Genomic DNA, 23,166 nt, shown 5'->3' with positions numbered 1-23,166 from the left:
TTCTCCTTCAGCTGCTGTTGTTTTTCCATGTGTTTCCTTGCCCCCTGCCCCTTATCAGAGTATTAAAGTTTGCTGAGAGGCTAGGACTTGGTGCGTCCAGTGGCTAGGAGAGCCTTTCACTAGCTCCAGAGAAGACAACCAGAGCCATTTTCCGACCAGAATGGCCTGAACACAGTAGTCCAAGTAGTCCTTGCAGACCAAATTACAGCAATTACGGGCTGCCCTTGAAGTTGATCCAGAGGCTGCAACTAGTGCAAAAGACAGCAACTCATCTGCTCATATCATGCTGCTGCTGAAAGAACTACACTGGTTCTCACTTAGCTATCAGGCTAAGTTCCAAGTGCTGCTGGTATAGGATACCTAACGGTTAGTCTCATACAATATATACACAGCTGATTGCTACGCTCTGCAGGAATGTGCATCTTGAAGATAATAGTTCATCAGGAAGTCCATTTTTCAGAATATAGGAATCAGGTCTACACTTTTGAATTCTCTCTCATTATATATCAATCATGTCCCTATTGTCTTTTAGATGCCTGTTGAAGACTTTTGTTGTTGTTTTTTTATAACAAGCCTTTTAAGTGGGGATATTTATCCCAGGTGGTATCTGGATTGGATTTGAAATTGTTTTTATATACGTAGTTGTTTAATCATTGTTATACATGCAATTGTTTTCTGTATTCTTTTATTGTATTGTGAACTACTACTACTAACAAAAACAATCACCAACTTCATTTCTCAACAACCAACACAGGAGGAGACAAAGAAATATACTGCTGTTCAGACATAAATTTTAAAATGCAAACAGCACAGAACACTCCCATCTCTTCCCATTCAAGGTAGTAAAGCAAGAAAATCCTGCTGTTAAGGAGAAGTCAGCTCAAAAGAAAAATTAACCTGAATCAGCTCTTCCGGCTCCACTTAAAGTTGCTTTTAAAAAGAAAAACAAGCATCGTTAAATAAAATTACCATTGAAAGGTACCAGTGATATGCTGATGTTAACATCTTGCTGAAATGAACAAGATATAGACAGGTAAGCACTACAGACCCTTGCAGCCTGTGCCACTATTCTGCAGCCAAGTTTTATTCAAGGATCACTAAGCCAACTTCTCCCCAGCTCATGCCCCCACTGATGGACTGCAACTCTCATCATTCCTAACCACTTGCCATGCTGGCTGGAACAGATGGGAGCTGCAGGTTCACCAATATCTGCAGGGCAATAGGTTGAGGAAGACTAGTATAAGCTATTATACTAGGCATAGGATTGGCTTGAAACTCACCTGCCCGTTATCAAACGATGGGTGGGATTCAACAATTGAGCCCCATCAGCAGAAGGACCTCCATTTGTACAGGGGGGGTTCCCCCCTCCCTTGAAATTGGTTCATGGTGTGTGTGTGCCAGGAGAAATGCCAGAACAGCAAGCAGGTGGAAGGAACAGGGATCATATTCCATCTGGTAAGTGGAAACGCTTTCCCATACGGAATAATCGCCTTAGCACAACACTGAATTCCTCCCTGGACTTTTTGTTCTCCTAGGTATTAGCTTCTGTGGAACAGCCATGCTAGTAGGTCGCCGCAATGAATTTAAACACAACGGGCATAGGATGGCGGGATGCCCAAGCCCTAAAGTTACGGTGCTCACTTATCTAAGCAGCAACATTTCTAAACATAATCACAAACACCTGCTAAGAAGGATGTCTGGTTGATTTCAATGGGACTCATGCATTGCAAGTGGTTCTTCAAAGCTCTTGTTTGATCCCAGCTTCCAGCAGTGTGTGTCATATGAGAAACTCCACGGCTTCGAAGGGAATCATGTGGAGAGGCTTCAAGACAGGAAGAGGCATTAAAAGTCAGGCAATCTTTCTGGGAAGCCTGTTCAAAGAACTTTCAGAAAAAGGCAAACTATAGGACCCCCCTCCCCCCAAAAAAATTCTGCAGGAGTGAGGAAGGGCAGGCAATATTCTGGCGTAAGACTCTTTTTCTTACTTAGTTCAGAAGTAGAAGTAAATAGCCAGGCAGGTTTTTCCCCCAAATACTGCCCAAGTACCATTATGAGCTGCTTAAGGGCCAATAAAGAGAACTTGATAGTTTAGCAGATTCAGAGTGCTGGGTTGGAATTTGAGATGGGTTTACACTTCCCCTAAAAGGTACAGATATATAACCCTGGGGATCTCTTCAAGACCTGGTACTACTGCTGGATTCAGAGGTAGTGATTGTGGCAGCCCAAAGTACCTTTCACCAGCTTTAGCTAGCCAAACTCCTCTCTCAGATTTTGATCTTTTATTTAAGAACCGGTTCCTGTGTTCTTTAGGCAGAGCTGCTCTTGAAAACGGATTGGCGGCTTCAACTGGTGCAAAATGCAGTTGTCCATGTATTGATGAGTGTGAAAAGCCATCTCCCTAGTCTTCGTTTGCACTAACTCCTTATTTCCTTTCAGTAAAACACAATATTATTTGCAAAGGTGTTTTTTCTTTTACCCAATTCTGACTAGTGTAATTTCCCCTTCCTCCACTACTGTGCTTTAGCTCTCTTTCTGTATCCCCCTTTCATAGCTTCTATGACATCTTTCAAATAATTGTAAGTCATCTTAAAACTCGAAATTTAATTAGAAAAAGAAAAACCATGTAGGCTGCACTAGGCACATTTGGGAGCACAGGGTGGAGGAGAATAGTTCTTACATGCTCATCCTACTTACTGTACATAGATCTTTATATTATTATTTTTTAGAACTTCCAAAAGAGTGTGTTACAGTGGTACCTCGGGTTACAGATGCTTCAGGTTACAGACTCCGCTAACCCAGAAATAGTACCTTGGGTTAAGAACTTTGCTTCAGGATGAGAACAGAAATCGCGCTGCAGCAGCGGGAGGCCCCATTTCTAGTTATGACCGGACCTCCGGAACAGATTATGGTTGTAAGTAGAGGTTCCACTGTACAAGGTAAGTCTAACAAAACACTTGAGCAGCAGAAAAAAATAATAACCAGCAAGATGTCCACACAACCACTTAAAACTGACAAAAAATAATCAGCTCTTTTTGGGGGTGAGTTGGTGAGGTTAACCAATACTGAAAACACTCAAATAGAGAACAGTCTTTGCACACGCAATGAATGATTAGGGAGAGATTCAAGTGAATTTGTTTCAGGCACCACATGCAGAAGCAAGTATTGTTTTATATCCCACAATATTTTGTTTGTTTGTTTGTTTTATTGAGTTTGTATAATGCCCTTTATCCGAAGATGTAAGGGCCGTTCACAATATTGGAACATACCACATACCTGTGGCAGTAAGGACATATTATGTGCACAGAATCCACAGGTGTTGGATGTAAAGTGGCCTTTGGAATACTCTCCCTCTTATCTCCTCTCCCACGGTGTGATTTTAGCTTTCCAGTTGCAGAAGTAATTAAAGGTACCTTCCCGAAGAACGGTCACCAAGAGAACAAATTCTGAAGCAGAAGGGAGGACTCTAAAACTCGAATGAAGTGTGGCCTTGGGAAAGAACTTCAGACCAGACTGTTCATATCCTACTACCCTATCATTTCTGCAACAAACGCATGTGAAATGACAACAAGCTGCTCTTGGAACTTCCTGTTCCAATGAGCTCTGCTTTGAAAATAAGTTTTTTAAAACTTTCACATCTCGATTCCATATGCTATTGGATGTGTTTTGATATTCCCGTAATCAACAACCCCCCAAACCCCACCTGCACAATCTTTTTGCATGGGAAAGTTTTACTCAGACCCTTTGGTTAGGATCACATGCAGCAAGAGCACAGCTGCATTTCAGTGGCCTGGACTTCCAGGACGTCTGCTCCCATTATTCCACACAGAGTTCTAATTTAGTCCCACATCATAGACTTGGTATGTTTAGAAGAGCTCCACGTATGGGATCATTTGCATGAATGTGCTATTTATAAATCCTGTTTTACACATCGCTTTTGTTTTTAAATACAGGATGTCATACAAGGCTTTGTTTATGTGGACTAACTGGTACCAGGTGGAGAATAATTTCACCAGCCACGTTTACATACGCTCGTTAAAAACCCTCCGTTCCCAGGCTAAGTTAACTGAGCTCCCACTGATCACCCTCACTGCTACAACAGGACCTATTCTTCCTTTTTGGAAACATGCAGCACATGTCCAAAGTTAGTGTGTGTGTGTGTGTGTGTGTGTGTCCTGTCAGGTCTTAAGGGCACTCATTTACACTATTTAGATGCACACTTATCTAAAGGGGGAAAAAACCCCCTCAGAAACAGGACCTGGGAAAGATGCAGGTTGTCACTTAGTTATTTTTTTTTAAAGGGTGTTTGTGTGTGTGTGTGTGTAGGAGAAAATGTTCACCCAAATCTATAGGGATACACCACTGCCACTTATTGCAGTGAATGCGCATTTTATAAGTGAAAATCAAACCTAACCTATTACAGTTTCAGTGCCCCAGTTCAGTTGTCAATCTCGCTGTTCTCTCAGATTCCATGCTGTTTCCTGTGAGGTTAAAACGCACTTTCCAACTGATAAAAAGGAGACCCTCTGTAATGGATCTACATCTGTTTTGCTCAAACTGTTGCATACACAAACAAACACATAATAAGTCAGAAGGGAAAACTGCAACTACTCCCAAGAGATGAAGTGATGCATGGCCAGAATCACATAGGTACAGTCTAGACAATACTACACTTTCCGGCTAAATATTTGTTTATTGTGGAGCTCACATATTTATACGTTCTACTATAAAAATGAAGAATGCAAAAACCTAACATTTCACAGAGAATAGCTCAGGTCAAGGATGGAAACTTGAGGTTCTCCAGGTTCGTTTCGGTTCCAACTCCCACCAGCCACAAGCCAAACATGGCCAAGGCAGAGATCATGCTAGTTGTCTAAGTACCCCATCCTTGGTTCAGGATAACCATTGCTCAGTGGAGAAATAAAATGTTGCAATTCCCTCGCATGCAGTCCAATGGAAATACTGCGCCATGAGATTCTGCTGCATGTCTGAATCAGCCTTAAGGAAGTATCTTCTGCATCTCAGATAGGAATCAGACGTGCTCATTCAGTTCCTTGGTGGTCAACCTCACATGGAAGGAGAATTCATCATTTCTGGTTTACTAAGGTGGCAAACTGGGAACATGGGCATTTTCTGTGAAATTGTGTAAAGAGTGTGTAATAATATGGTGTATGTATAATACGGTGTAATAATAAATAGGGAATCTAGGTTATGCACTTTCTTGATTTACATATACTCATTTAGAATCAATTAACTGCAGAATTACTCTTTCCTAAAACAAAGACTGCTTTAATGTTAAATACTTTTTTGTATATTACTCATTATCATACTCTGATCAACCTCCCTGCTCCTAGTTATTTGGATGAATTATTATGGTCATTACAAAGGGGGAGTGCAAGCAGCACATGATGGATGGCTGATGTCACCAGTGTAATTATGACCAGCAGCTTCAAAAAAATGATAATAATTAACTAATGTTGCCTGGTTGCTCTCTGAGGTTACACAGAGGTAAACCATTATGTAAAGAGAAGTGTGAGAGGGGAACTGTAATTCCTATAATCTCTGCATATTTATCTTATGCAAGTATTAATCTCTTTAATGAAATTACTTCCTGCAGTCAAATACCAAACCATATAGTGGCCGTAGAAACCACACTAAGGCCGGAAGAGCCATAAGTCTCCTCTCTCCCCCCAAAAAGGAGAGCCTCTGTAAGCTACGCATTACATTATCTGGTTTACGCTGCTCAGCTAAACAATCGTTTGTTCAGTCTTAAAGGCAGGCTTTGCTCATCATTCTGCACAGTGCTGACATAGTCTAGGTTATTCTGGGCACAGCTGGAAAAGGCAAGACATGCTCTGAGGTATCAGTTACCTGAAAAGGGAGACGCAAATCAGAAAAGCATTCAGAGTGTATGTTTAATATAAAAATTGTGGGCCTGATCCAGACAACCCTGAAGAAAAGCAGCTACTAACTTCCCTTCATTTTTTGACACACGGTGGAAACCACAGTTTGCAAAACTTATCTATATGTGCATCTTCTCACTTATAATGAACAAGCCTAACATATTTGCAAGTGTTTTAAGCTACCTCTCAAGATAGCATTACAGGTTGGGACTTTTCTTTCTTTTTTAGAAATTAAAATTAAACCCTCTAGAGGCACAAGTTGTTATTTGCTGCTTTTATTTGCCATTCATTTGCCCAGTTTGCACATAATGCCATAGCTAAGTGTAAACACAAGGAGAAGGGGACGACAGAGGACGAGATGGTTGGACAGTGTTCTCAAAGCTACCAGCATGAGTTTGACCAAATTGCGGGAAGCAGTGGAAGACAGGAGTGCCTTGGCGTGCTTTGGTCCATGGGGTCACGAAGAGTCGGGCACAACTAAATGATTAAACAACAAAGTGTAAACAAGCAACTTTCTTTGGATGACAACCATCCTACCACAATCTTCCTTTCATCCTGTCAGATGAAAATATTGAATCTGGAACTCCAAAAAAATAAAAAATCACCTTCTCAGCTCCTTTGTCAGAATAACCACTTCCACTATTTCTAAAGTTCATGGTGTGAGGGGCATTATTGATGCAGCCAAAATGGCAGCATCAACCCACAAGACAGCGAAATCTTCAGCCCTAGGGGAACTTTAAGGAGGAGAAAAACCTAAGCTGGACAAAATGGCCAAATAAGAACTCAGCAACCTCAATAAATTTAACCACCACCATCTCAATATCTGTGAAATACTGACTAAATGTTGGGTGAAGAAACCAAACCAAGCAGACTGGAATGGAGCTGGGATCCTAAGCAGGAAGTATTCTACCCTGCAATATATTGTTGCTGGTCCAACTTGGTTTTATTTAATATCGAAGGTATTAATAGGAATAAAGGGGAAATTGTTTTATGAGTTAGGTGTATACCCCACTCTTCATCTGAGGAGCATAGATAAATTTCCACACAGTTCGAGAGTTATCCCATCTGGGAACCTTTAGACTCAAGACTCTTTGAACAGCACACTGCACACTTTCTTATGTACCAACTATAATTCTTTCAGGCATCAGTCCTACACAAGGCCAATTCAGTACTGGTTTGAGGTTTGTTTTGTTTGTTTTTACTATCAAAGGGTATATAAATGTTATGGAATAAATACATTTCATGACACCAGGTGAAGCACCTAGGATTATTTTTCGGAATCAAGGGCAAAAGTTGGAGATACATAGCACCTGATAACAAAAACACATTTGTTCTCAAAATCTTGTTGTTTCCTCATCTTTCCCCACTACCCTAACAAACAAGAAAAATGATATCATATGTGAGCAATAGACACTCCTAAAGTCTTTGCGGGAATATGCTTCATCACTGAAACTTGGGCCACAAATTTATACCTGTGATGTGAACCTTACTCTCACTGCTAGTTCTCTTAAAAATAAAATAGCAATTAGTATTAAGAGACACAGCAACCATAGTATGCACAATATTCAAATTAAGGCTTGAACACTGATCTTTGTAGATATTCTTGCTGTCATGCCTGGGACTTAAGCAGGAAACATTCCAGGCCACTAGGTACCCGGGTTCTTATATATGGGGTGTTTAAGTCAAGCAATTTCCAGCCCTACAACATACTGGTGCTTAATTGTGGCAGTAGGGTGAACAGCTGTGTAATATTTTCCTAATCATGACCTTACACTAAAAGTGGCTTTGTTTTGTATTCGGGTTCTATGAAAGCTCTGGTGCATACAGCACTATCCTCTAGAAGTGGCACCTATAGACAGATCCTTATTGTCTGGTGGATAGTTTTAACAGTAACTTACAGAGAGTAACTGTCACCACCAGGAAAATGATTTTCCAGAATATGTATCTGTCCACAGTGAGACTATAAGAATATATGGAGTGGACTGTATTAGTTATTTTGCTTTCACCAGTTTGATTTGTAATGTCAGATTGTAATCAAAATTACAGGTTGTATTGCAAAGCTCTTGGATCCTGCATTATTAATTTGGCTCAACCACAAATGAATTGATTTTGCACAACATTGATCCACAGATAACCTTTCAGTGTCCTCCCCTACTGTTTCGTTAAGTGCAGAAATGTGTGATAGGATGTGGCCCATACTACTTCTATGTTAATTGTGGCTACAGCACAAAACATACTTACTTGCAGGGAGTCAAACTGAACTGATAAAAAAGTTTGTTTGTGAACCATAACAGAACCAGAACTTCTATAAAATGTTTTTTCCAACTTTACTCAGACCATAGCCTTAAAATAAAACCAGGTGACCGGTTTAAAATGAGTGCTCAACTTTGTTTCAAGTGTTAAAAATGAACAACAACAAACACCCACCAGCTTCCCAAGTAAAATGAAATTGTGAACATGTACAATTAAAGCCCGATAGCTATTTTATGCATTTCTCCCCCACAATTATACAAATTTTGCTTTTCTAAATTCTGCCCTCCTAAAAAGGTTGAAACGACCTTTTATGTTAAGGGTACAACTCACTTTAAATAAAAAAACATGCTACAAATGGAACTATTTCCCCTGTTATTTTCATCTAAAAGCATCCTTTATAATATCTGTGGGTTATGTCTGATTTAGTGCTAATGAATTAGGTCACTTAAAAGCTGTTTTGCTCATGAAATGAAACACAACCAGTTACCAAACCTGTACTGGGGTGAACTGGAATAGCATACAAAGCAAGGTTACAGGTGTCAAAATAAATACAAATGCAATGTACATGTCAGCCACAGGCAAACTAGGTTCCCCGCTTGCTTACCTGTAAGCACAAATATTTCAAGGGCTGTAGACCGACATGTGGCATGTGCAACTCAAGCTCGTCATTCAACTTTAACCAACCCTTCTCCAACTATGTTTAGTGCTTTTTTGTTGGAAAATAATAGTCCTTAAAAAGTTGTTATCAAAGCCCACAAATGTAACCCAGTGCCAGCAGTATCAACGGGATTTGGATTTGCAATCTCAAATATGGAACTCAGTGGAAACAAAGAAGGTGAATCTCTTGCCTCCCTCCACTCCATTTCCTGCCACATATCTGCATAATCCAAGGGAACAAATATTATCCTGCATGGGAATACTTAACTTCTTGTATTAGCAAGCATTCTAAACCAACAAAACCCAACTAACCCCCCACCCCACCCCAGGATTTCAGCACCTTGGTATTACATATTGTGCTATCATTGTTTTTTGTTGTTTTTGCAGCACTGAACATTACTTACAGAATTTATTTTCAAAAGTGTGTTTTTTCCTACCAATAAAAGTAAGTGTGGAAAGATATAACTTTTTTTGGTGTTCGAAGCAGTTTCTATTTTAACATTTTATATCTTTCTGCAGAAGTCATTTTCTCTTCATCTTAATGCTCTAAAACTGCCCCCCCCCCAAAAAAAAGAAAAGAACCTGCCTTTTTTTTTACACATGTATTAATCTGGACAAATCAGCAAGATGAATATTTCTATACTCACTTATCATTAGGTGCATTTGTAAAATAGGGTTGCATTTGGAGCTCCTCCACATTTTTGTTTTGGCTCTGTACTCTTGGACCAAAATTTCTAAACAACCACTGCAAAAACTCTATGAAGCAAGAGCTTCTATAGGCAGCTTTCTGCTATATACACAGATCTAGCTACTGATAATGATGTATGCATATGAAGTTGTGCTGAGATGCTTCAGTAATTGCAGATTAACGATCACAAGAAAGCCAGGAATAAATTGGTCTGGAAAATATCACATGCTGTGCAGAAATACAAACCGTGCTGCGAATGCTCAAGACTGCAGCATACATAATGACTTATTGTGCATAGATGTTTTACGGTACTACTTCCTGAGGGGGCCCCCTATGCAATCCAAAACTTTCCTCTAGGGGTTCAACCTTTCACTGAAAGTTAAGTCTAACTGAAGCATCTTGCACACAAATATGGAAACATGTTTAACACATGCTGAATGTTAAAATTCAATGATACAACAGGTTCTCTCCCCCCCCCCCCTTTTCCAAGCATGCAATATTCAGATTTATTTCATGGGAGGGGATTTTTCATACCGCAAGAGTAGTCTCACCAAACAAAATCGTTTGGTTTCTGCTTTCCATTGTACATGAAAGGCATTAACTAGCAAAAGAAACCAGATTTCCTTTAAGGCTAGGAAAGAACTAAGACTGCAAAGAGGTAAATTACTTTTCTTCAAACTTTGTATGTATTTGTGAAGGAAGTTGTAGAGGAAGATTTTCAAAAAATAAAATAAAAAAACAAGGTTTGGGGGGGGGGAAGAGAAGAGAGAGAGAGAGAGTCCTTTCCCCTTGTGGGTTAGCGAGAAACTGTGGTGGCTGTACTGGTGTTCCCAATTAAAGCAGAGGGAGGGAGGGAAAGAAGTTATACTTTACCGGTGCAGAAGTTCATAAGTGCTGATGAATTGCACACCGAAGCAAGGCAAGGCAACGCGTCTTCCATTCCTGCCACCTACGTTACGAGCCGCGAACCAGTTCTGTCTACGTTCCCTGCTTGCTGCCTTTCCCAGAGTTTCACGGCAATCCCGAGTTTTCCAAATCAGACAACATACTTTAAATATTCTGAGGAAATCCTGCCAGATCAGATGGCCCGCCACAAAAGCACTTATGCAGAGCACAAGCTAGAAGTCCTGACAATCAGCTTTGCTCCTTCCGAGCCCTGGAACTCTACTGAGCAAAAGAGCTTTCTGCGTTTGAGAGCGAGCGCGTGTGTGTGTGTGTGCTAGAGAGAGAGAGAGAGAGAGAGAGAGGGAGGGAGAGAGGCAGAAGGGGGTGGGATACATAAGGGGAGAGGGGGAAGAAAATCTGAGACTGCTGTAAGGAGTGGCTAAACCTTAGACGTCACAAATACACTAATATAGGCACTTACTAGCACAGACACAACACAGTAATCTGTCTTGCAGCACAAAGTAAGAATTAAAGAGCTCACTAAGGGATAAAAGTTTGCTTTTTCTTCTTTTTTTTAAAAAAGTTGGTGATTAAGCAGGCTATATGATTTATTATTACTATTATTATTATTATTATTATTATTATTAGCTAGCATGCTGAGTTGACTGGGACACAACAGTGTCAACATAATAGAGACCAATCTTTTGTTTAAAGCAGCTGAAACAAGAGATTGCATTTGAAGCCCTAAATCTTAAGCTCCTTTATTTTCTTCACATCAGGCTGAATTGCTGCCACAATTTGCACAGGCAGCTTAACAGATCTCTACCCGTGTGAGCCATCCTGGACCCTGTGATCGGAGGCTCTTCTTCATCTTCCTCTTCCACAAGAGGGGCGGAAACATGAGAACGGGCCCCTTCCGTGGTGGCTCTCTGCTTGTGGAATGCCCCCCCCCCCCATGGAGGCTCACCTGACACCTTCGCTACATATCTTTAGGCATCAAGCAAAAACATCCTTCCCCTTTCCCAGACCTTTGGCTAATTTAACAAATTGTAGCCAATGGGGGGTATTGTTTTTGTTTCGTACTATGGTTTGTATTTTTGTGTTTCTATATTGTAAGCCACCTATGATCCTCAGATGAAGGGCAGTATAATTTTTTTTTAATGTTGTTGTTGGCGGCATCCTTCTGTCTCAAGAGACAATGGAGTGTGTCTCCAGAGCTGAAATTAAACTGCTGGGAGAATCAGAGAGCCTGCTGTGGCTGCAGAGATCGGCAACTCATTAAGGTTGCCTCCCACATGGCTTTTGCTGTGTTATCAACACAGAAGTGATGTCTCCGGGGTGCAAGCATAGACAGTGTGTATGCCTAGATGACAAGACCCCACTTTTAGCATCGCTGATGTGGTCCAAAATAAAGCAGAACAATACATTTGGCAACAGCTTGGCTGCAAAAGTTGCCAGAAAGAGGTGTAACATGATGCCATCCCACCGTCTTAGGGAGTCCACTCCGGATTTGCATAGGGTTTACTACTTAGCCTTTTCTTTTCCCAAAGATGTCCCACAAATCAGCAGATAAGACGTTAAATAAACAAATGCTGCGTTCCTGCAGCATCAAAATAAGGAGATGGGCGATTTGGCCCCTTCATTTGTTGGGCATTTTTACTCCTTAGGGTAGGGTAGGGTAGGGTAGGGTAGTGATAAAGCAGGATATCAGATCCAAACTCTTCTTCTATTACGGTCAGAGAACTCATAATTTGATTTATAAAATATATACGTCTACAATTAGTCACATCAGGGAAAGACGCAAATAAAGGGGCAATATTTTATTTTTACTTTTAAAAATGAGAAATAAAGTCAAAAGGTATGCCAAGGGAGAGCTGTACTTCCTATGAATGCACCTATAAAATAAAAAATAAATAGACACTAGAGGTTTGAAATCATGTTAAGTCAATGTTGATAAAAAAATATTATCATGTGCTTTCTAAAAGCATGACTTGGGGCTTAAACACTTGAAGTGGCACCTCTTCTGGTAGGCCCACTAGCAAGTGAAGCTTTTGGGAAGTGGGCTTCGGGCAGCGGTTTCTTAGTAGTGGTCCCCCAGCTATGCCTTTTTCCTATTTTGCGTCCTTATTGACTAGCATTAGCTACAGTCTCCTTTCTTTGTGCAAGGGTATTGCCAGCCAGGGGTACTGCAGCTGTTGCTGCTGATATAATTATGGTTTTAGTGTTTTGATATTTAGGGATGTTTATGATTATAGCGGGTGGCACTGTGGGTAAAACCTCAGCGCCTAGGACTTGCCGATCACATGGTTGGCGGTTCGAATCCCCGCGGCGGGGTGCACTCCCGTCGTTCGGTCCCAGTGCCTGCCAACCTAGCAGTTCGAAAGCACCCCCGGGTGCAAGTAGATAAATAGGGACCGCTTACCAGTGGGAAGGTAAACGGCGTTCCATGTGCTGCTCTGGCTCGCCAGATGCAGCTTGTCACGCTGGCCACGTGACCCAGAAGTGTCTGCGGACAGCGCTGGCTCCCGGCCTATAGAGTGAGATGAGCGCACAACCCTAGAGTCTGTCAAGACTGGCCCGTATGGGCAGGGGTACCTTTACCTTTACCTTTATGATTATAGCATACCATGCACGTGTCCCAGAAAAAAACAGGACATCCAGGTTTTTGCCCTGGCGAGAGCACAGTGGTCATTTTGGTGGCCGTGATCTCACACGGAATCCCAAAACATGTGTTTTTGGGTGCTGTGAGATCACAGCCCCCCAAAAAGCACATCTTTGGGGCACCATGATCTCACACGGGTTACTTAACCCATACAGGAGCACTTATGGGAAGAAGAAGTACATCACCATTTTGGGAATCAACATGTTGAAGGGTATGGTATAGTTGAATTGTAGTTTGCATATAGCTGTGGCATTTGCTATGTAGCTACTACTACAAGTCATCCTGGGACCATTACTGATGAAAGGCAGCCAACAGATCCAACAAATAAGTGATAAAAGAAGATCAACGTCGAAAGATCAATATGCGTAGCAAACAAGCTGCACCTAGGCGGACTTGCTCACACACATAAACAGAATTATCCAACACAGTCAGTTTGAAAAGGCATTAAGTCTGTGGTTTTACATCTAGTGTGGTTGGACAGAACACTGCAAATGGCTGGAAGAGACCCAAGTTGGGATTCCTGCTTAACCATGAAGAAGCACATTGGGCAAACTTTGGTCGATTTCACTCTCTCAATCCGGCCAACCTCACACAACCATTGTAAGGATGACATGGGATTTCCCCATGTACAAATGCATCACGGAAGAAGGAGAAGATGCAAATAAGGCTGAATGATACATCTACAGCTGCAGCGTTTTAATTTAGAAGGAGGGGGCAACACACGCACAAACAAGAATTTGCACCGAGTTGGAAAGGCATAGTAACTCCCAACAATTGGAGGGGTGGGAGGGGAAGGAGAGATGCAGGTTTCTCGAAGATTATCATTTCATTAAGTGTGTGAGAGAACTCATATTACAACTGCACTACAGTCCATTTAATATGATCATGCTTTTGTCTGACTTGCAAAATTGAGCAGAGCCAGAGGAAAGTTAATGAATGCAACATGTGTTCACTCTTTTGGTAGCCGTGCCTAAAGCCAACTGGCAGAACGATCACAGCAAGATAAATGTCAAAACAAAGCAATCTTACTGTGTGGAGAACTCTCCACCCCCAACATCTCTTAAATATGTTAAAAGAAATTTACATCTCTCCAAGCGCCTAGCCATCAAAATGCAAGATTTTAATACAAAGAAAAAGGAACCCTAGAAAAAAACTAGCATAATGTTTACTCGCTAACAAAGATACACGGCATTTTTATTCATAAATGGGTGTGTAGCATATAATACAGTAGTGAATTAGTGCATTACTGCAGCACGGTTCTCTCACACTTAATATAACTATGCATTTAAAAAAGCCCTCAGTTGTCATCACATTTCAGTGCACTAATTTACTCACTCCAACAGAGCTTACTGAATTCTCACTGAATTCTAGAGAGGCAAAATCAGGTTAAACTGGCATTACAGTTAATTACTAATGTTTTACAAGACAGCGATTGTCAGAAAGATAGAGTAAATAAAATGCTTATACTACACTACATGCAACAACAAGAAATGCACTGCAGAGTTAGAAATACTAAATGGTAATGTTCCACAGCAAGTATTAATTGTCACCTGTGGAAGCAGATAATAACTTTTCCAGTTTTCAAGACTCCCATTGTTCTAGATGCATTTTGAGACAGGGAATTTCATTAGCACGAGAGGTTTCTGAGCTCTGGGCGCAGTGCTGCGCCTATGATTTCAGATTAAAACTGCAGAGTGGAAGGAAAGGAAGACCTTTTTCTGCCTCCCCACTTCCAGCTACTCTCTGAAGACTGGAGAAGAGACCTCTATTAAGAATATTAGGGGGTGGGCAGGGGAAGGACTAGAACATAATATTTTAGCTGCAGTTAAATGATTTTCAGCTTTGTACATTGGACGCTCGGGTTGCGAACGTGATCCATGTGGGATACATGTCCACAACCCACAGCGGCGCATCTGCACACACGCAGGTTGCGGTTCAGTGCTTCTGCACATGCGCAAAGCGCAATTTACTGCTTCTGCACATGCGCGACTGCCGAAACCCGGAAGTAACCCATCCCGGTACTTCCGGGTTTCGGCGGTCCGCAACCCAAAAAAACACAACCTGAAGTGTCTGTAACCAGAGGTATGACTGTATTCTTGTTATAAAAAAGCATACCTAGACATTCCATTGTTGCGCCCATAACCGAGTTTTAAGGTGCCATTTTGCTCCTAGTTTTTATGTCTCTAACCTTCCAGAATTTCTTTTTGGGATGCTACAAGAAGCAACAGTAGGGAAGGCCCCAACTGTGCATATAGCCTCCTACTCACTCAAGCCTTGGTCCAACACTTTATCCTTGAAATTCCAATGGCACTCCCTTCACCCTTCACCCATAAATTACAAGTTCAAATGTGGGCAAGTTTTGTGCACTCTGTGGCTGTCCAACACTGTCTCCTTCGTGTGTGTGTGTGTGTGTGTGTGTGTGTGTGTGCATGCACTTGTGTGTTTGTGTGTGTGAATGAGTAGACCACTAATATATCTGCTTAAAGTAATGAACCTTATTCACATATTTTCTGCCTCTCTTTGCCCCACCCTCCAGCGTATATATTGGCTTGTAGTCCCGTCCCCCCAACAGTTAGGTTTATTGCAGGATGCGTAAACAAAATAGCTCTGCTAAACCATTTCCTTTAGATAAGTTTAAATGTTCCTGTTTATGGAGGTATGAGGCATACACCCACGTCAAAACAAACCACTATCTCCCGTAACTCATAAATGTAACTGTTGTATCTGAACCCCTACAGCAACAAAACTTATTCCCCTGCTATGTTTCCATGAGGTTTTTTTCTTGTCTTTGCAAGCATTTTATGACAATGAGTTGAGTAAATGGATTTAATGTCAGCTAATTTAATGACAGAAGTGGGGATTTCTTAATATCTGAGAGTATTGATTTAGTATGATGCTTCTGCATTTGCATTTTCAGGAGGAGGCGAAAATTCAGATCTGAAAAATAAAATTAAAATCAAAGAATGATTTTTAACTTTTTTAAAAAGAGCAGGTTTATGAACCGACTATTCAGTGCAATTTTGTATAAGAAACACACAGCCAGCTTGTAATCACACTGTGTGCATTTTCTTTAATACTAATGTAATTTTTCTAACAAAATATTGCCATTGTTCTGTTGCGGTTAATTGAACTTTCTGTAGACTATTTTGCCCCCTCATGATTTACTTCATCTTTCTTAGGCAGAGGAAATGTGGTTTGATTCATGAGCAACTGGAAGTGCTACATAGAAATATTTATACTTAGGTGGCTGCTGGTGACAGTTTGATAAAGTCAAAATTCTGAGGGGTTATGATGGAATTTTGACTGAAGATAGACAATATTTCTTCCTGAATGACACTTGCATCACATCCCATATTGTTGGGCATCTTAATTTAACTGCACTGCTGCCTTTGGTCAAACAGAGTTTGAAAGGTTTTGGAACAATACCCCAAAACCACCCCTTTAACAGAGGCAAAATTGAGATCGGCCTGAGGTGCCGCAGCAAATGAAAGTCACCCTAAAGCTGATTAAGCTATTTCGGCACCTGATGCAGAAAAATCCCAGGTGCCTCCTGGGAGTAAAAATTCAACAATAAGCTATTCTTTATTACTATTTATTAAATTTCTATACTGCCCTTCACCCAAGGAAAACAGGAATGTTTACAATAAAAAACAAACCAAAAATACATAACATATTAAGAAACAAAAAAAATAACCCTCCCCATGATAACTAACCATTTGCTGCCCTTTCATGGCACCCAAAACCACCTCCCTCACACAACAGCTATGGGACTTTGGCAAAAGGGGTGCAAGTGACTAAAAGAGGCTATCCACAGTGTGTGTTGTGGGACTGTGTTGCCCTCTAGGAATTCTCTTCCACAAGAGCCTTGCTTTAAAAGAGCTTCAAAGTCCCAGGTAATGCACTTAGATCAGCCTATGCTTTTCAGTTCAGAAATGGCTCTGCCTCAGGCTTCAGTCATATATGATTAAATTTATTTTGTTCAAGGTATATATTTAAAATGTCGGGAGCGGGGGCTCATAGTACAATTTAAAACGTAATAACCACTCTAGGAGAGCATCACAAAAATATAGGAAACAAAATTCAAAATCAATAAAACGGAAAAAGTGGGAAAAGTCAAACTACAGGGATTGTTTACAAATATGAATGTTTAACATGCCAGAGAGAATGAAAACATTGTAGGCTGGTGCATATAAGATGGTTAAATGAATGCTGGGTGGCTGTGATGCCCTGAGCGTTTTATCTATGTGTTTGGTTTCTTTGTGAACTTGCCCTAGACTTTCTTCCTCTCTGTGAACTAGCTATCAGTGACCCCAACATACAGCCTGTATACTCTGCAGCTTCTAAGCTGAACTTCATGAATAGTCTTCTGAGAAATTGCATTTTGCAGCCTGGAGTCTTAAAAACTTACTTACTTACTTACTTACTTACTTACTTACTTACTTACTTATTTGCAATGTCTAGTAGCGTGGTAGTGGCTGCACCTTGTCCAAATATGTATTTGATTTCTTTTATTTGCATCAGTATCTGTTTTCTGATGCAGAATACTAATGCATGGCCCAAACTATTTATAATTAGGAACTACCTCCTGTGGTATAGCTTTCTTAGAGCAGTTAAAGGCTTTCCGTGAAAAATTCAGTGTTAGAAACTGAGATATGAAAGCTAGGAGCTAAATGGCACCTTAAACCTAGGTTATGGGCACAACAAGAGAATGTCTAGGCACACTTTTTATAACAAGAATAGAAAGCTGAAAATTAATGAGCTGTAGTTAAAATATTATGTTTATTTTTCACATGGTCTAGTTTTTCCCCTGCCCACCCTCCTAATATTCTTAAGAGAGGTCTCTTCTCCAGTGTTCAGAGAGCAGCTAGAAGTGGGGAGGCAGAAAAAGGTCTTCCTTTCCTTCCACTCTGCAGTTTTAATCTGAAATTGTAGGTGCAGTAGGGCGCCTAGAGCTCAGGAACTGCTCGTGCTAATGAAATTCCCTGTCTCAAAATGCACCTAGAACACTGGGAGTTCCAAACACTGGAAAAGTTATTAGTTGCTTCCACGCCTGACAATTGATACTGTGGAACATGACCATTTAGTATTTCTAACTCTGCAGCACATTTCTTGTTGTGTAGCATAAGCATTTTATTTACTCTATCTTACTCAAGCATTTCTGACAATCACTCCTCAGTTTTAATCTGAAATCTGAGGCACAGTACTGCGCCCAGAGCTCAGGAACTGCTCACGCTACTGAAATTCCTTGTCTCAAAATGTGCCTAGAACAATGGAAGTTTCGAACACTGGGTTCGAGACACCTCCAGAACAGCTGGTGTGTGGCATGCAAGGAGCTCTGCCTGATTTCTAGTCACTCCCATTTTCGCTGCAGCCTTTCCCACAATATCTTGAAAGGGTCCCCAGACCTCTTTTGGAAACAACAGGCAACAAGAAAACCACGCCATGCTCACAGCTCGGGAAGTAACCCAAGGTCTTTTATAATAGTGCTAATCGGGGGGGGGGGGTATTTAGTTCACACGTGAAGCCAGATGGTAAAATTTGAACTTTCTGAAACAATACAAGAACCAAAATAGAAGCAAATGAATTGGAAAACAATAAAAAGGAGACACCCGTAGCAGAGAGCTATATATCCCAACTGGGGAAGTTTGTCTGAACAAAATGTCTTCATTTGTTTCTGGAAAAATGCAGATAGTGGCCTGCCTGTCGTATCTCAACAGGAATGCTATGCCACAGAAAAGAAACAGTTGTAAGCATAGGAAGGGTTTTCAGATGCCAATGCTAGTTAGCTGACTGATACTGTAAGACACAGGAAAGTTGGAAGCCCTACTTTTTAAAATGTTAGATTCAGAAGTACCCTTTGCATGGCAAATAAAATCAGGGATGGAGACCCTATAGCCCTCCTGAATTTGTTGTACTGCAACTTCTATCAGAGTTATAGTCCAATAACATGTGCAAGGCCACAGGTTCCCCACTCCTGAGTCAGAACTGACTTGGAAGCAGAAACCTAAGACAGAACCAGGGAAGATTCACATACTTGGGATGACAAAAGTATTTTCTTTTACCTTCTGTACCACAGAAATGGGATAAGTCCTGCATTTTGTGCAAATTAAGGAAAGAAGGACAGAATTAGAAACACTATAGGTGCAATGTAAAAAAACAAAACAAAAAAACAACCCTTCTCTATATATAGTTACTGAAAATCAGTATTTAATAGTAGCTTTAGGAAAGAGTTGAAAATTGAGGCCTTTTTATTGTGGAAATGGAATTCAACATTTTGTTTTCTAGGCCTACGTAAATTAGAAATTGAATACATTTTGTCTCCTTCCTCACCCTGGCTGATGTTTAACATGGAGGTTCTAGTTTAGCATTTCGCTCAATAAGAACATACCTAAAAAAAAATTAAAATAATCAAAACTTAAGTTGTTAACCTTTACTACAGTATGATTACTAAACAAACAAACAAACAAACATGTCTACCAGTCAAACTTCAGATCTGCGCATTCAGCCCATTCGCTTACAACTTTTCCCACTACAAATAAATTGCTAACTTAGTATCCGAGCTGCTCAAGAGCTGGCTTTGAAGGTGACAATTTTCCTTTGGCACAAAGGCAGTCCATATGCCTCACACCTGTTAAGTTTTTCACATTCAGGAACATAGATGCATACGCCACAGGAGCAGATATGCCTGCAGCCATCTCCCCCCAGTTCCTACCCACCCGTCGCCAATCTCATGTTCTGTATATGAGCAGCCCACTTTATGTTCTACCCTTATGCTAGCAAGAATTACAGATTTCAAAAAACAACAAAAAAAAAACTTCCAACAGCTCCAAATAGTTGGCATGCAACTAAGCTGGCACAGTGTTTCCAGCTAATATCAGTTGGGGATGGGGAGGAAGGAACTCACTCGCCTGCTGCTTCCTCTTCTAACTCCCAATCTTACATCGATGTCAGAAAAAAAATAGCATGTAATGTCACCTGGTTCAACAGACACTCTGTTATCACCACAGCTCTCAAGCCCTGCAATTATGCCATAGACTGTGTTTAAAGAACTGCTCCATCAACAAGCTCCTGGGCCAGCCACTGACCACAGTCAGATGTCATTAGCATCTCAAGAAGCCAAGAATGGTTGTGTGGTCAGCAGGGCAGTGCAGAGTCTCCCGCTGCTCCTGGCTCTGACTGTAAGCCTCTCCCAACAGAAAGGCAGGCTTGTTTCCTACTGCATCCCCAAGATTAATGTGCGAGTCCTTCCTAATGCTGAAATTACAAAGATTTTGACGCTTGGGGCATAGTTATTCACTGGTTCAAGTTCAGTTGAAAGGGTTGTATCTGAAGTCATACTCAGAGCAGACTCATTGGAATTAATGGACACAGTGGAACCGCAAAGGCAGACTGCGTTGTGAACCTACTGAATTACATTCATCAAGACTACCAAGGCCAAGTTACAAGATTCAAGTTACAAGACAGGTGATTCCGACTAAACACCAGGAAGATCTTTCTGACAGTAAGAGCTGTTCGACAGTGGAGCAGACTCCCTCGCGAGTTTGTGGACTCTCCTTCCTTGGAGGTTCTTAAGCAGAGATGGCCATCTGTCATGGATGATATAGTTGAGATTCCTGCATTGCAGGGGGCTGGACTAGAAGACCCCTGGGGTCCCTTCCAACTCTACTATTCTATGATTCGTCACTTGTGGACTGAAGCAGGACAATGGATTTTTATCACACTTCATGTGTGAATTGGTTTGCCAGTTCCAAGATGTTAAGTGCTACCAGCTGTTTTTGGAGGAACAGCTACTGCTTAGCATCCAATGATGTGGTTCCATTAGGGCAAGCATTTTGATTTGTGTAACAAAACTTGTCTCCTTTTGATGTTCACAGTCTGTTGCTGCCACCACTCGTGGCTTCCAAAAGAGTGTGTGTGCATATACCAAAATAAATTTGATAGGTTTTATTAGTGCCACAAGACTCTTGTTTTGGTGCCCTCTGGAAACTCCCAAGTGTGTGTAGGACTGTGACCTAGTCACAAGTTAACTAGCAAGTCAGAGAACTAGCAATAGAATAAAAGATGTGAATAGCAGTCCAGAACAATAGGGAAACCACAAAGCCAGTGCTAAAGTAGATGCTACTCATCATATAAACACAACAGTCCATTTCGAGACTTGACCTTTTTTCAAGTTTGTTAATAGCCAGGTGGTAATTTTAGATTTTGGAATTTTTATGGTGCAATAAAAATTATACAAAGAATAGTGTAAACGGATATCTTGCTTGTTTAAAATACAACAGCAATTATGAAAAGAACATTTCTAGTCCGTATGTAAAATACTGTTTAGATTTAGGTTTGCTACCTGGCTAGTGTTACACTACACTTACAGAAAAAGTGTTCCCAGTCAGGCTTTGGAAGGCAAAGACATTTGGGGATATTTATATGCCTGTGTTTATATGAATCTAAAGAAGTGAGCTATCTTACCTGAACCATGTTATGATTTGTTTTAAAATATTCATATACCATCTTTCACTGAAATCACAAGGTGGTATATACAGGTAGTAGAAAGCACAATGCAAAATAAAACAGCAGCCAATAGGTCAGGACAGACAATCCTGTTTTGTTCCAAATTGACAGATAAAAGGTATGCAATTACTGGTAACACACTGGTTAGCCAGCAACCTGGGTTTGCTGCCATTCTCCAAGACTAGGTACCCATCGTCAATCAAGTGAATGGACTTGGGGCAGTGTTCCAGCATGGTTTCATCAAGATCAGAAGTGTTCCAAAAGGAGAGAATTTTAATTCATACCCTTCAAAGTCAGTCACATTTTCAACTCAGAAAGATTCTAAATTCCAGAGCACACTTGACAAAGCTACGAAAGATGCAGAGAACTATAGAAGCAGAGATTGTGTTCTTAAAGGGTATGTTTTGTTAATTTTATGTTCTCTCTAAGGAGCTGATGAACACATAGGGGTACACATTTTTTAAAAGTGTTTAAATTCCATTGACAATCTGTGTGTCAACTGTGAATACCAAACACCAATGCTCTAAAACATGCACTTTCATAGCTACTGGGATAATTTTAAAAGTGTACAGGGTCTACCATTTACTACAGAAGGCATTTCACTATACGGCAGTAAAACATCAAACGCAGTTGGCCACACAAGCAATTCTTCTTGCACAAGCAAGAGCTGACAATCCCATGATTTGTAGTACATGCAATTTTCCAACAAGGCTTCAATGTTCAAGTTCCAACAGAACATTGAAACACCTTCTTTTTAAACTCTTTGCGAACAATGGATCAAATGGAACAAAACTGCAATTAACTCCACCTGAAAGGGATGTGGTGTATTTACCATGCTGTAAAGTAATTGTGTCATTGAGTGCATTTCAAATACCTGGCAAGATAAGGCATCATGCAGCTTGAATTATGGAAGAGAGACGAAAGGAATCTGACCAAGGACAATGATGTGTCAGATTTCAGTGAAATTAGGAAGGCTCAATTTAACCTTGTTAACATTTCTATCATGGAAAAAAAATCCAACAGCTTTTATTTCATTTTTATTTTTTTAAAGAAACAATTCAGATAACTTTTTCTCACCCTGGAATATGGTGGCATAAGGTGAGTTGAGCGTGCTTTAATGACTGTAATTGGGATTTTACTTTAAAAGTTAATTACCCACCCTGAAGCCTTTGGAAAGGACGAGATTTAAATACAAATGTTATAGATCCAATTATCGGTAGCAAGGACTGAATGCAGAAATCACAATAAAAAGAACCAACATTTTTAAGGAGTTCCACAAAGGAATGCATAGTTTTCGCATTTTGCTAGGGCAGCAGTATCTATTTTTCACTCTGTAACTATTTATTCCTAAGCACACCACAGAAGTTTCAGCTCCTAGGTTTCCTTCTCCAAAATAAATGCATTAAAAATATACACATTTAACTTCAATCCAGTCAACAACGAGAAGGAGAAAATTCAGAAAAGCTATTCCATGAATATGCAGTGCAGCACCACTATACATGGGGGGTTGCATTATAGTATAAAAAGAGTTAATAAAATGCATATACTGCAGACTGTCGTGCATTTTAACCCAAGTGGATCATAAAATGTTCTTGAGAATGAGCTTATCAAGGCCT

General features: G+C 40.6%; 1 protein-coding gene and 1 long non-coding RNA gene across 9 annotated transcripts in view; one reads left to right on the top strand and one right to left on the bottom strand.

The window, feature by feature from the left end:
* Positions 1-14,596, top strand: part of LOC310842180 — an 80,883-nt gene extending 66,287 nt beyond the window's left edge. Inside the window, exons 3-5 of the long non-coding RNA XR_014562971.1 lie at positions 12-6,223; positions 6,399-12,641; positions 13,005-14,596. This is a non-coding gene — a long non-coding RNA (uncharacterized lncRNA). The remainder of the gene's footprint in view (positions 1-11; positions 6,224-6,398; positions 12,642-13,004) is intronic.
* The window catches only part of EML4 (EMAP like 4), a 162,987-nt gene that overhangs the window by 78,732 nt on the left and 61,089 nt on the right, over positions 1-23,166 (bottom strand). For 4 of the 8 annotated variants that reach the window (XM_083733157.1, XM_083733159.1, XM_083733160.1 and 1 more), the window contains exon 1: positions 10,372-10,512. The exons of the other annotated variants lie outside the window; for them this stretch is intronic. In XM_083733157.1, coding sequence (XP_083589283.1) covers positions 10,372-10,438 — 67 coding nt within the window. In that variant the 5' untranslated portion in view covers positions 10,439-10,512. Of the gene's footprint in view, positions 1-10,371; positions 10,513-23,166 lie in introns of those variants that run through there. 8 annotated transcript variants of the gene reach the window in all.

This window comes from Podarcis gaigeae (assembly GCF_964106915.1).
Source record: "Podarcis gaigeae genome assembly, chromosome: 3".
NCBI lineage: Eukaryota > Metazoa > Chordata > Lepidosauria > Squamata > Lacertidae > Podarcis > Podarcis gaigeae.
This window is presented reverse-complemented; position numbering and strand designations above follow the sequence as displayed.